This window comes from Rhamphochromis longiceps, linkage group LG3 (genome assembly GCF_057381845.1).
Source record: "Rhamphochromis longiceps isolate RC_006_pf linkage group LG3, R_longiceps_female_GT1.1, whole genome shotgun sequence".
Taxonomy (NCBI): domain Eukaryota; kingdom Metazoa; phylum Chordata; class Actinopteri; order Cichliformes; family Cichlidae; genus Rhamphochromis; species Rhamphochromis longiceps.
In genome coordinates, this window is record NC_140559.1 from 67,284,582 (window position 1) to 67,296,940 (window position 12,359).

The 12,359-nt window shown below is 44.0% G+C and overlaps 3 protein-coding genes across 3 annotated transcripts in view; all 3 read left to right on the plus strand.

The window, feature by feature from the left end:
• LOC146676476 (protein NLRC3-like) overlaps window positions 1-12,359 on the plus strand; it is a 455,324-nt gene that overhangs the window by 308,466 nt on the left and 134,499 nt on the right. The window lies entirely within an intron of this gene.
• On the plus strand, window positions 192-7,135 carry LOC146676483 (focadhesin-like). The gene is made up of 6 exons (XM_085402177.1): window positions 192-500; window positions 1,566-1,670; window positions 3,173-3,274; window positions 3,371-3,498; window positions 4,634-4,760; window positions 4,952-7,135. The coding sequence occupies exons 1-6, from the start codon at window positions 429-431 to the stop codon at window positions 5,117-5,119; spliced, it is 702 nt and encodes a 233-aa protein (XP_085258303.1). The 5' UTR covers window positions 192-428; the 3' UTR covers window positions 5,120-7,135.
• LOC146676484 (NACHT, LRR and PYD domains-containing protein 12-like) overlaps window positions 10,962-12,359 on the plus strand; it is a 68,822-nt gene continuing 67,424 nt past the window's right edge. Inside the window, exon 1 of the mRNA XM_085400827.1 lies at window positions 10,962-10,971. Coding sequence (XP_085256953.1) covers window positions 10,962-10,971 — 10 coding nt within the window. The remainder of the gene's footprint in view (window positions 10,972-12,359) is intronic.

The window sequence follows — 12,359 nt, forward strand, 5'->3', positions numbered from 1 at the left end:
ATTACTGGATATTCTTGTGTTATTGCTACAGAAGAATATTTATTTTACATTTACAATTTTCTTTCCTGGGGACCCTGTGACACCCCATTGAAGAGCCGTAGGCTGTGGATCTCTTAAGATCTCACTGTTGGGTTTGTAAGGCCATGTTACTCCTAAATTTCTACCTTGTTCAAAGAGAAGATATAAAACAAAGTTCTAAGCTAATCGACCTTAGTGTTCTCCTTTTTTAAACAGAATCGATAAAGAATCGAAAATGGAACCGGAATCGTGAAAATCTTATCAATACCCATCCCTATTTGTCGGTACTGCGCAAAGTGGCCAACAATCCAGCAGCAGCGACCGATTGGCTGTTGGCGGTCAGCTCTGCCCTGTCGTCCAGCCAGCGCCTGTCCTCCTCTCTTGTCGTGATTGTGACTTATCTCATCATCATGGGTCAGGAAAACATCTGCCAGCTGGCTTTGAAAGCAAGCCAGGCTGTCGCTGCTGCCGACCCCTGCCAGGTAGATAACCCACACAACTGTTCTCTTAGATCTGTGGACTGAATATAAAGTAATGCATGTTGTTCCCTCTGACATGTAGATATGTTGTATGTAAGGGAGCTAGCTTGTGTTTGTCTTTCTAAGAGCAGTAAACACATGTTGATAACCTGGTGTTTTGGCACCAACACATGACTTTGAAATGCTTCAGATCAGCAGGAAGATAAAAGCTGTCACTGCTGTGCGATTGCTGCTGATCTGCTGCCGTATAAAGGGACAGGTTAGGGAGTGCTCTAAGGGGACAGACCTCCCTCTGGACTTGTGTTGGAGTCACTAGCTGCAGATGAAGTGTGAAGTTGCCCCTCATTACTCAAGCGTGCACCGGGCCCCAGAGGATTCACCTTCTGCTCTAATTGCTCCCAGAGTGCTGCACACACTGGTGTTTGGATGCACTGGTTGAATGTTGTTGGCATATTTGAGTCCTCTGGAGATCTCTGCTCGCTCGTACTTGTCATCTTAAATGTGCAGCAGCAGGTCTTTGTTACAGGAAAAGCCAGAAGCTAACCACTATGAAACCTTAATGATGATTTACTGCAGTGATGTTGATTCAAAGTGATGTTTTTGGCTCGACAGCATTAAACGTGTCATCGCTGAGCTTTATTTTCTTTGTCCCTCCCTCTCGCTCTCAGGCCGTGCAGGTGAAGCGGTCGCTCTGCAACAGTTAAGGCTCGGAGTGCCATTAGGTGTGTGGTGGTAATTAAGCTGTGACATTGCACAGCAGCGCGGTGTACCTAAGGACCGTGATGCTGTCTCACTGTTTCCTTATTTGTAACCTGTCTCATACTAAAGTGTCAGGACTTCATGTGTGATCTTTGAAGCTTTAACTGACTGCAGAGTACAAGATGGGCACCACACATTTAGTATCACAAGGGCAGACTCAACCCTGCTCTATCTGTTTATGCTGAACATCCTGTGAAGCTGTCGGTTTGTGTGCACGTACAGGTCAGTGATGCAGCCTCTGTACGGTCTGACAAAGTGCATTTAATGTTTGGTTGGTGTGTTTGCTGATGTGGGTGTTTCCCTCTGCAGGTCCCGCCCCTCGTGCTGCTTCTTTTGTTCAAACTGACCAAAGAAAAGAATCCCGTCCTGGCTCTCGCTGTTCTCACAAGCCTGCCAAACCTCGGCACTCATAAGGTACGCAGCACGACTAAGAAGAACCTGTACTGACTGTGAGCGTCTGGAGACGGGGCTGGAACATCAGCAGCACCTTTCTACTTCATCTGAGTGCTCACAGTGTGTTTTAGTCCATCATACACACAGATGAGCTTTTATCTGTGGGGTCATCCAGGTCATGTAGTCTGAGGAGCTTCTCTTCATCCAGGAGGCTTCTAGAGTTTAAAAACCAGTGACCCGCGTGTCCCAAATACCAGCCTGTGAGCACAATCCACCAATAACAGTGAATAACTAACATCTGCCTTCTTCAGCGTTAACCGTGTGTTTCTCTTGTAAACTTGGCTCTGATCATATGTGCCATTCATGAGGGTGGGAATGGATGTTTGTGTCTGTGTGTGCCTGTATGTCTGTGTCTATATGTCAGGTTGGGTATCAGACGCCACCTCTCTGGGGACACCTCAGGCCCTCCAAGGTTTGGAGGCCTATCTCCACCCACCACCACTTCCCCTGCCGGTGGCGGACTCCCTCAGGTGTCGGTGTGTTGGTGGTTCTTTGTGTCTGGGGGTGGGCGTCCGGGTACACACCGGCTCACTCCTTGGCGGCCGCTTGTCGGGGCCTGGGGCCTGGGGCTCGCTCGGGCCCCTTTGGAGGTGGGGTGCCCCCGGCCTCTCGGCCTAGGGCTCGGTCACTCAGGCGCAGCTGGGGGCCGGCGGAGCTCACGGGCGCGTCACTGCAACTCCCCCTGACTTCTGCTCCGCGGCTGCTGGGCGAGCCCTCATCTGGGACTCTCCTCAGCTCTTACTGGAACAGTGGCGCGGCTGCCCCTCTGTTGGTCTTCCATGGTCTCTTGTGTTCTGGGGGCCTCTGGATGTCTGGAGTTTTGATCTCCTCCATACCCGCTTCACACCCTGGAGGACGGGTCTGTGGCCCCCCCACACTCCCTAGCAGATCATTACATGGAGAAACCTTTGGAATGCAAGCATGCTGATCCACACAGGTATGCACACATGGGTATTCACAGACGCGGACTAAAGCTTTCTTGGCTGCTGCCTCAAAGCACACTGTGCGCTGTCTATCTTGCGTGCTGCACAATATCGTTTATTACTTAGTAAATACTGATATCTATGACTAGCTAGTTTATTGTGATGGTGCTTTGTTTTCTCTATTATTATGTTGCTCTTTGTTGTTTGCTGTCTCCTCTGTTTGTTTTTGTTTGTTTGTTTGTTTGTTTTTTTTCTCCATACAGGTGACCCAGGAGGTTTTTTTTGTTTTTTTTTTGTCTCTCTTCCCCCCCCTTCTCACCGTCTCTTCTCCCCTTTGGTTTTCTTTCTTTCTCTCCCCCTCTCTCTCTCATTCATTCCCCCTGTCCTATTTATTAAAAAAAAAAAAAAAAAAAAGACAAAGGATGAACTGAAGCTCTGCCATCACGTAATGTCGCATACTGCTGTTTCTGATGTCATTTAAAAAAAAGAAAAAAAAAAAAAAAAAAAAAAAAAAAGCTCATATGTGCTGTAATATTCCAGCTTTGCTTCCCGATCGTGCTGCACAGTCTGCACATGCTGGCCGGCTCCCCCAAGCTGAGAGCAGTGGGACTGCGCCTCATGACCGCTCTGTGGAAGAAACAGGTTTGCAATAATAACGCATTACTATAAATGTCATATTCATGTGTTCACAGCTTCTGTTTGTCTTTGATTGTGTGCTGCTTTGGTCATGTCTGTAAGGACCGGGTCTACCCAGAGCTGCAGCGTCTAATGAGCCAGCAGGACAGCAGGGTGGTGCTGGGGAGGGACGCCCAGTGGGAGCAGATCCTGGCCAGGGCCGCCTGTGTCAGGGACATCTGTAGAGAGAGGTGGGTCCTCCCATACTTACAGAAACAGTGGGCACTTCCTACATTCACTGGTTCATTCATTCAGTGGACTTTGCATGCACAGTGCAGACAGTGTGAGCTTCCAACACCAGGATTCTTCATCTTCCCTTCTAATGAGTAATAATCACTGACTGGACTCTTCATAGATGTTTCTGCTCAGCAAGCTGATGAAAGTTCAGAAAAATAGAAATATTTGGTTTTTCAGCTTTGGTCACATCACATCAACTTTGCTTGTTAAGATAAATGAATGCACTTTGTAGCTTTCCAGTGAATGAAGCCTCAGCTCGACGCTCCACTGAGTCCCTGTTTCTCCAAAAGTCAGCAGGAGTCCAGTTTTAAATATTTCTGTACAAATGTCCAGAGCAGCTACACGTGCCTGAATCCAGAAGGATCAAAGTCTTAAAAAGTTCAGTTCAAGCAGAGAGACTGAGAGGCAGCTCCACTCGCCTCTCGCCTAACTTCCTGTCTCTGCCAGACTATCAAAATAAAAGTATACATTTGAAGCAAAAGAAATCAAACTATGTCAGTCTGTAAGCATTGCTTCCCATATAATACAACTCTAAGCAAGTGAGCCATAACTTTATACTTTTAACCTTCAACCCAAACTATGTTGATCATATAAACTCCACAAACTGCATCCAGGCTCCTGCACACGTCCTTTACATGTTAGCTGTTAGCTAATGCTTGTGAATTTTTGTGAACTGGCCTTTATGTGTGTTGATGAAATAAAACGATGATTTTATTTGATTATTTCCTTTGTTCTAACCAGCTGGTGCACACTGTTCATCCTCCCGGGGCCTGTTACGCCTGCTAACATGTACATGCAGCTTTTTTTGCCAGCATTAGTGAAAACCTGGGAAACCCTCTGGATGGATGCTACAGTACAAATTTAGCAAATCATTGAGCTGTTTCGTTGTTTTCACAAATGCTTACGTTTGCTTTTATTGTAAAACATTTGCAGCCATAAGAGTTTGCAATGATAAGAAGCTGTGTTTGGCATTTACTTACTTACACGTGTCCTGGCACTTTTAATGCTTTTTTTCTTAAATAAAAATAGTAACAAAATTAGAAGAAACACATTTCCCACTTTGTTCACGCTGATGTGTGTGTTAACCAGGCCTTACCAGCATGCAGGGGACATGGTGGCTGCCATTTCACTCACTTTAAAACAGTGCAACAGACCAGACCTGGCAACCCCGGCTGCTCTCATCCTGCAGGGACCACAGGAGCTGTGTCGAGCAGAGGTACCTCGTCTGTCTCCATTTCAATTCAATTCAATTCAATTCAATTTTATTTATATAGCGCCAAATCACAACAAAAGTCGCCTCAAGGCGCTTCATTTGTCTCTTTAAATTCAGGAATCATCATGTTTCTGGATCATAACTTTTGAATCTTTTCCAAAGTTCTGGTCTTAAAACAAATCTTTCTTTCTCAGGTGGTGGATATTATCTCAGCATGGAGAACTGTTTGGCCTGAGCTCAGCTGTCACTCACAGCCAGAGGTGGTTCAAGCCATCGCTGAGCTTTTGGCTCTGGTGCCTCAGCTCACAGTTAAATCAGAGCAGTACGAGGTGCGTCGTAACGTTCATGTTGCTCTGTGTTGAGGAGCTAACAGAGCGACACAGGAACTCCACCAGGTTATGTTTTTCTCTGTGGTTCTGTCTGTAAACAGGACTCGCACCAGCTGTTTGTATAACCTCACTGTAGAATCACATCTCTACATCACTGTGTTTGGTAGCTAAAGTTAGCACATCAATGTAAAGTTGGGTAGAAGCACAAAGTACAGACGTGTGAGGGTCCAGTCCTCAGAGTCCTGCTGTGGTCGGACTTCACAGTAACTAATAAATGGATCAGCGAGTGTGAGCATCTTTTTAAAAACAGAAGTTTTGGTAATTTGTTGCTCTGGAGGATTCAACACAGTGCAGCAGTGGCCGTCCCAGCAGATGAATCCTAGACCATGCAGTGCTGCTTGTTGGAAAGCTTTCCTCCTCTCTAACAATGATATGGCAGTACAGCTTAGGTTTGCAAAGTTGCATCTAAACAAACACAAGGTAGGGATGCTTTTGGGTTGCAGCCACAGGACCTGCGCAGCACCTTGCAGTCACTGAGTCAGACACAAACTTCTCTGCTGTGTGAACTTAAGCTTAGTGAAAATCGGTGAATGTAAAATGAAACCAACGGCTAAACCTCCTTAGGAAACTCAACTGCTTTGGAGTCAGCACACCCATCATGATGACTTTCTACTACGCCTTCCTGGAAAGCATCATGACCTTCTCCATCACCTGCTGGTTCCACTCCCTCAGCCTTCATACAGGAACAGACTGCAGCATCAGTGTGCTCTAAAATCATTGGCCTGCCTGTCAGAACTCTGGCAGGTTTTCAGCCAACAGGCCCTTAGACAGGCAGCCAAAATCATCAACGACCCCTCTCACATTCTTCACCCCCCATTTCAATGGCTCCCCTCTGGGCGACGCCTCCGCTGCATTTCCTGCAGCACTGAGAGGAGGAGGAGCCGATAAGAACATTTCCCACACCAGAAACATAAACTACACTCTTATACTACCAACACTTTACTCACTTTTAGTCGCTTACAGTTATTTATTCACCTTCAGTCACTTTAATTTTAAAACTGTGTAATTTTAAAACTGTATATACTGTGTATTTATTATCTCACTCTTTGTCATGTCCGGTGTGGCAGACGTGTGGAGTTTGTAGAAAGGACCCAAAATGCGGCAGCTCTGGTGCAGGTGAATATTTATTGAACAGGAGTAGATACAAACAGAAGTGGCAGGTGAACATGAAACAGGAAAACCTAAGCTGGGCAAAACAAACCAGAACAAAGATGCAGGGAGGTACGGCAGATGCAGGGAGACCGAGGGGAACAACACAGGCGAACCAGCAACTAACAGAGGCAGACACGAGGTTTAAATACACAGAAGGATAATGAGGGAATGAGATACAAAAGGAGGGCACAGCTGGAGTAATCCGACCTGACGAGACAGGGGAAAAGTAAACTGAACACACTGAGAACAGACACGGATCTTCAAAGTAAAACAGGAAACACATACACGTAATGACATAACACACCAACTTAACACAGACAGGGGGACACAGAACATAGGAACATGAACCATGAAACAGAAGAGTACAAATACCCAAGGTAACCAAAACCACAGAATAATAATAAACTAAAACATAAACACGGAGTCACAGACTCCGGATCATGACACTCTTATTGCCTGTTCAAATTGTGCTTATCTTCAACATCATGCTGCTCTGGTGTTGGTTAATTGCCCCTTGGGGATAAATAAAGTCTCTCTGATTCTGATCTTGTTTTTTATATATTGGTAGTTTGATAGGTTTTGTATTTGTATTCTTTTACATCATATTAAAATGTATAAATACATAGATTTAAATATATTTGTGTATTTATGTCTGGATTGTGTTTGGTTTTCTTTTATTTATTTCTGCAGTGGTTGTTGTGTATTACTATTTAGATTGTCTTTTTTTTTCCCATTATTGTAATTGTGTATAAAGTTTGATTTGAATGAAAGTTACACTCAAATGCTTTCAGTGTTGCTGTGTTGAGTGTTTGCATGTTTAACGTTTGTATGGAAGACACAGAAAGACATTTGGCTAAAGAAATCTGTGCTAGAGTGACTTTAAAATAAATAAGTGCACAAGTGTGTGAGACTACAAATTCTAGAATCAGAACTGCTGATTTCATTACTCTGAACTTTTAAAGGCAGGTTTTGTATCTGAGAGCAGGGACACTTGCTGTGTTCAGTGTGACTCGTCTCTGCAGAAGGTCAGGGCTCTGATAGTTGCAGTTAGCGGGTGACTTACTGGGCAGGTGGATCCTGAGTGTCTGTTGGAGTCAGGGTTCATTATGGTCCTGGTTGCTACTGGAAATAAAGAAACAAAAGGAGGGTGTGTTGTTCAGGAAGTACAGACTGTAGCTCAGCAGGTAGAATTACTGACTGGAAGGTTGGAGGTTTGATCCCTGGCTGCTCCAGTCTGCACGCCACGGTATCCTTGGGCAAGATGTGGAACCCCGACTTGCTCTCCGATGCATCCATCATAGTGTCATTGTTAGAAAAAGAAGTGCTTGTGTGAATGAAGCACGCTGTATAAAATGCTTTGACTGCTCATACAGAAAAGCAGCTCATAAGAACTGGTTCATTTTCCAGATAATTCCACTATTAAGACAACAGACATTTGGGAGGCTTTCTCTGAGAGTAACACTGAAAGTCTTGCTGCTCCTCCACAAAATGAACTTCAGATTAAAGACACAGCTCAGATAAACACAACTCAAACTAATCTACACTATTTTTCTTTATTACGCAGCGTTTTTATAACTATTTCCAGATGTTTCTAAAGATGAAAACAGAATTAAACTCCAGCCTGATGCGTTTCTGAGGTTCCTGACTCTGACCGTCCCTCAAACGCCTCTCTGGGCGTTTCCTTCCGTCGCTTTTACTTTCGCTTTCGTGAATGTTGTGGCGCAGTTGATCGTCTCCATGTTAAGGTAACGTTAGCAGTCTGTACTGTTTTCCTGGCTGACATCAGCTGTGTGCAGCTTAGTTTCAGCATAAATCTGCTTCGTTTTATGTGAGATCAGAGTCTGGGAACGAGACAGAAACAGTTGATGATCAGCAGCTGAACTCAGAGTCGATGTTACTGTGGATCCACTGACTGATGTCTGTAGGCAGCTTCTCCTGCCTCCATCAGTCTGTGGATGTTCTTTAACTGCTGACAGTGAGACAGGGGTGTCCTAAGAGTTGCTTTTCGGAAGTCGCTGCCAACACTTCATCTATAAAATGCATTTCTCTGCTCGTTCGCTATAGTCTGCTGTCGTATTTGTATGCAGGTTATTTTCAGTTTAACTGGTGATGTTCATTCGTGTATTGTAGGTGAATGCGTTGATGATTGATCATAAATTAGTAAACTGTCCGTTTTTGCTCAATAATTCCTGTTTCATGTTCAAACCATCAGACAGAAACTCTGCGTTTGTTTTATGTTCTTCAGCCTGTTGTTTTTGAGGTAATCTGTGATGCATTTAATGACCCTCCACATGCTCTGAGGCTCATTTGAAGAGAAATAAAACTTAATCTTTAGAGCATAAGTGTGTTTTTGCCCTCTTTATGCCCGCGGTCAGGCTCTGTCTATTGTAGTATAACACTCATAGGACACAGTGTCCCGCTGCACACACACTGCACACACACTGCACACACACTGCACACAATGACAGCTGCAGAGTTTGTGTCTGATGTATTAAGTATGAAACACTGTTGGGCTAAAATCTGGTCAGAATGAATCCAGGTGCAGGTGTGTCAGTTTAGGACCACTGGACTAACATCCAAGTGCACACAATATAAAGTGTATTCTGTAGTAACATCTATGGTGTTGCAGCAACAGTCCCACATGGAAACGTCAACAGTAAAACTCAAAATCTCTTTTTGTCAACAATAAAATGACAGCAGACCAATTTGAACAAAGTTGGTAAAAAGCTTCAGAAATTAGTAAAATATTAAAAAGTGTCTGGATGCTCAATCATCCAGTAAATCCCCAAAAAGTTGTTTCTGTTCATCTGGACGTTTTCAGCAGCATGGATCAGTGTGAGGACAGAGAGGAGGGAGTCCCTCCCTCTAAAAGCACTCTGTGTGGGGAACATGAGAGCCAGACCAAAGCTCAGAGGTGAGATGACCATCTCTAACTGTCCATGACTCTTCTCCATGTCACAGCTCAGCACTCACATCACTGCTCCATCATTATTCACACTCATACCTCTGTGTGTGTTGTTTTAAAGCCCAGAGCTGTGGGGCGTACCAGGCTCAGCTGGACATAACCCTGAAACTAATCCAGAGCCTGGACCTGAACCCAGCTGTGTTTCCTTAAAGAGCAACGTGTCGAAGGATATTGGTGAAGACTTTAACAAAAGACTGTTATGTGACAAAGAGTAAGTACATTATTTTTATGAGTTTCAGATTGTTCATCATGTCTTTAATTTAATGTTTCCAGTTTTTCCTTCCTATCTCATGAAGCTGTTACATTTATTGTTTTTCTTTTAGGATCAATAAGAGGCCAGAATCTCCTGGACCTGAACCCAGCTGTGTTTCCTTAAAGAGCAACGTGTCGAAGGATATTGGTGAAGACTTTAAAGGCTGTTCTTCTGCCTCTGAGAGGTAATGTGTGTCTAGATGTTGTTCCTGACTCTGTATTTCTGAATAAATCCTCATGTTTAATATCAGCTCAGCTCTTTTTCACACATTTCTATGTTGGTATGTGAAGCGGTGTGTGTTGGAGTGTTTCCACAAACACAGCAGTCAGAGTGGAAAGAGTGGATGTTGTAGGAGGTGTTTGTGTAGTGAAGAGGCTGAGTGTCTGTAGGACTCCAGCTGCTCCAGCAGGTGTCTCCTTTGTGCTTTGCTTCAAACACAGTGTAGGGAGGAGCTTCCACTCAGGTGTTTCAGGTGTTGCTGGATGGAGGAGGACAAATAGTTTTTCCCTTCAGTGACACTTCAGCAGCTCAATGTTCTGGGGAGATGTTTGTCTTTATGAAGGTTTATGGATTATTGTTCTTACTTTGGTTAAACTGAGCGATACATTTTCCATCTAACATTTAAAGTAAATTTCCAGGTGAATAAAAGATCTGCAGCTGCAGCCTCTGTGATGTTTCACAGTCTGAAAGTAACAAATTCAACCAGAGTTCAAACAAAGGCTTAATATACGTGTGTGTTTGATATAATGCCAACAAGTACAAATAGGTGTTCTTACAGGTCTTAATCACAGAGGTCTGATAAGTCTGGTGACTTTCACACTCAGCAGTTTTGCTGCCTTTTATTTTATATTGGCCTTTTTAAAGCCCTTCAAAGTCTCCCACATTCATACAGAGCTTTTAACACCAAACTCCTTTACAGTCCTTCTCCTCTCACACACGATCACACGACTGATTTGTCTGCAGCAGCTGTGTTACTGCTAGTATTTTATTATGTGTGTAATCTCCTCATATTGTTCCTGTGGTTTAGTTTGACTTCCTTCTGCAAACTCAGCTGCTCTGTTGCTGATACACGTCTCCATGAATATGATTGATCAGATGCTGCCAACACCATGTGTTTCATGTGAGCGCTCAGCTGAAACCCTGGGTTGACTTATCGAGTTAATAACAAGCTTCACGTGACTGTGAATGCTAAAGTGAATCAGATAAAGGAAAGAGACCCTGCTAATGTTGGACTCACTTCTTAGTGTAGATCCCAGGAGGAAGTTCAACATAGCCATTCTTTGTGCTAGCTCGACCAAACCTGAGAGCACAGTGCAGGATAATGATCATCATCTGTCTCTGTCAAGGACATTTAAAATCCACAAATAACAAACATAATTATATTTGATCATTAAAAATATGTTTTCAATTAAAAAAGCATGAGCACACTTGTGGATTACAGAAACATGAAAACTCGTTAACAGTAAAGTTAATTTAGGTGTAAACAAAGTGTCAAACATACTTAAGTAGAAGGACTGATGTTTGTGTTAAAATACCCTCTTAAAGCTGAAATACTGATTCAACTTTCTCCAAAAGTTGATTCTGTTCATCTGGACGTAGCGTTTTGTGGGAGAAACGTTTCGTCATCATCCAGGTGACTCCTTCAGTCTCAGCTGACTGCAGGATTCAATCTTATAAACAGGACATTTGCATAATGACTGAAACCAGCCCACTGAAGGAACAATGGGCTGTGAGGTCAGTTCCTTAATCTTAATTATGCAAATTCTCATGACCATTAATCAACAACCACTGATCAATGGTCATGAGTCCCATTCACAGAGAGTTGGGGAATGGCTGCAATCACAGCATGTAAGATGGTGACAGATGTACCCTTAGGCCCCCTCCTCGATTCAGAGATGGTCTTTCCCTTTTCACGTAAATGGCCTCCTTGACTCCGCCCTCAAACCAGCGTTCCTCCCTGTCCAGGATGTTACATCCTCATCATTGAAAGAGTGTCCACTGGCCTGTAGGTGTAAATAGACTGCAGAGTCCTGGCCTGACGAGGTGGCTCTTCTGTGTTGTAGCCAGAGGTTGTTTGGTTTCCCCGATGTATAAATCCTGGCAATCCTCCTGCACTTAACAGCGTACACTATGTTACTCTGTTTGTGTCGGGGGACCCGATCCTTGGGGTGGACCAGTTTTTGGCGCAGCGTGTTTTGGGGATTAAAAGCCACAGAGACCCGGTGTTTAGAAAAAATGCGTCTCAGCTGCTCCGATACTCCTGACACATATGGGATCACTACAGGTTTTCTCTTAGGCAGCGGTTGTCCTTCTCTCCTGGATCGGCTGGAGCTTTCTTTAGGTACCTTTCCAGCTTTGACAAAAGTCCAGCTGGGACACATTTATGTACGTCCAGATGAACAGAATCCACTTTTGGAGATTTACTTTCCTGGATGATTGAGAATGCATCAAGACGTTCCTCCTAAAGTGTTATTCAGTGTTGTGACAGTCAGCTGTTTCAGCTGCTGCTGGGATGGGCTGTGGCAAAGAGAACAGAGAAAATCAAAATCAGAGTTTTTCTCTGAATTAAAAGCAAGGAAACAACAATATATTCTACATGGTGAAACTGATGGTTTCTGGTGTTTGGGTCTGTTTTTCTGTATTTATAAAGTGTAAACTCTGATGAATTATACCATCAAATGTTAAAGGAAAATATCAGGATGAGTGTCTGTGAGCTGAGAAGGACGTGAAGCGAGCAGTTTATCCCAGAGCTGAAGCTGCTCTGTGTGCAGAGATGAGCTCAGATTCGTGCTGTGATTGATCAACAGTCACAGAAATGTAGACTTGTAGTTATTACTGCAGTA

What these genes read in the sequence shown, in the direction of transcription:
- LOC146676483 (XM_085402177.1), top strand. Translation starts at nt 429, where the DNA reads ATGGGTCAGGAAAACATCTGCCAGCTGGCTTTGAAAGCAAGCCAGGCT. An exon ending in CTGCTGCCGACCCCTGCCAG is followed by an intron (nt 501 to 1,565) that starts GTAGATAACCCA and finishes TTCCCTCTGCAG; the next exon opens with GTCCCGCCCCTCGTGCTGCT. An exon ending in AGGAGCTGTGTCGAGCAGAG is followed by an intron (nt 4,761 to 4,951) that starts GTACCTCGTCTG and finishes TTTCTTTCTCAG; the next exon opens with GTGGTGGATATTATCTCAGC.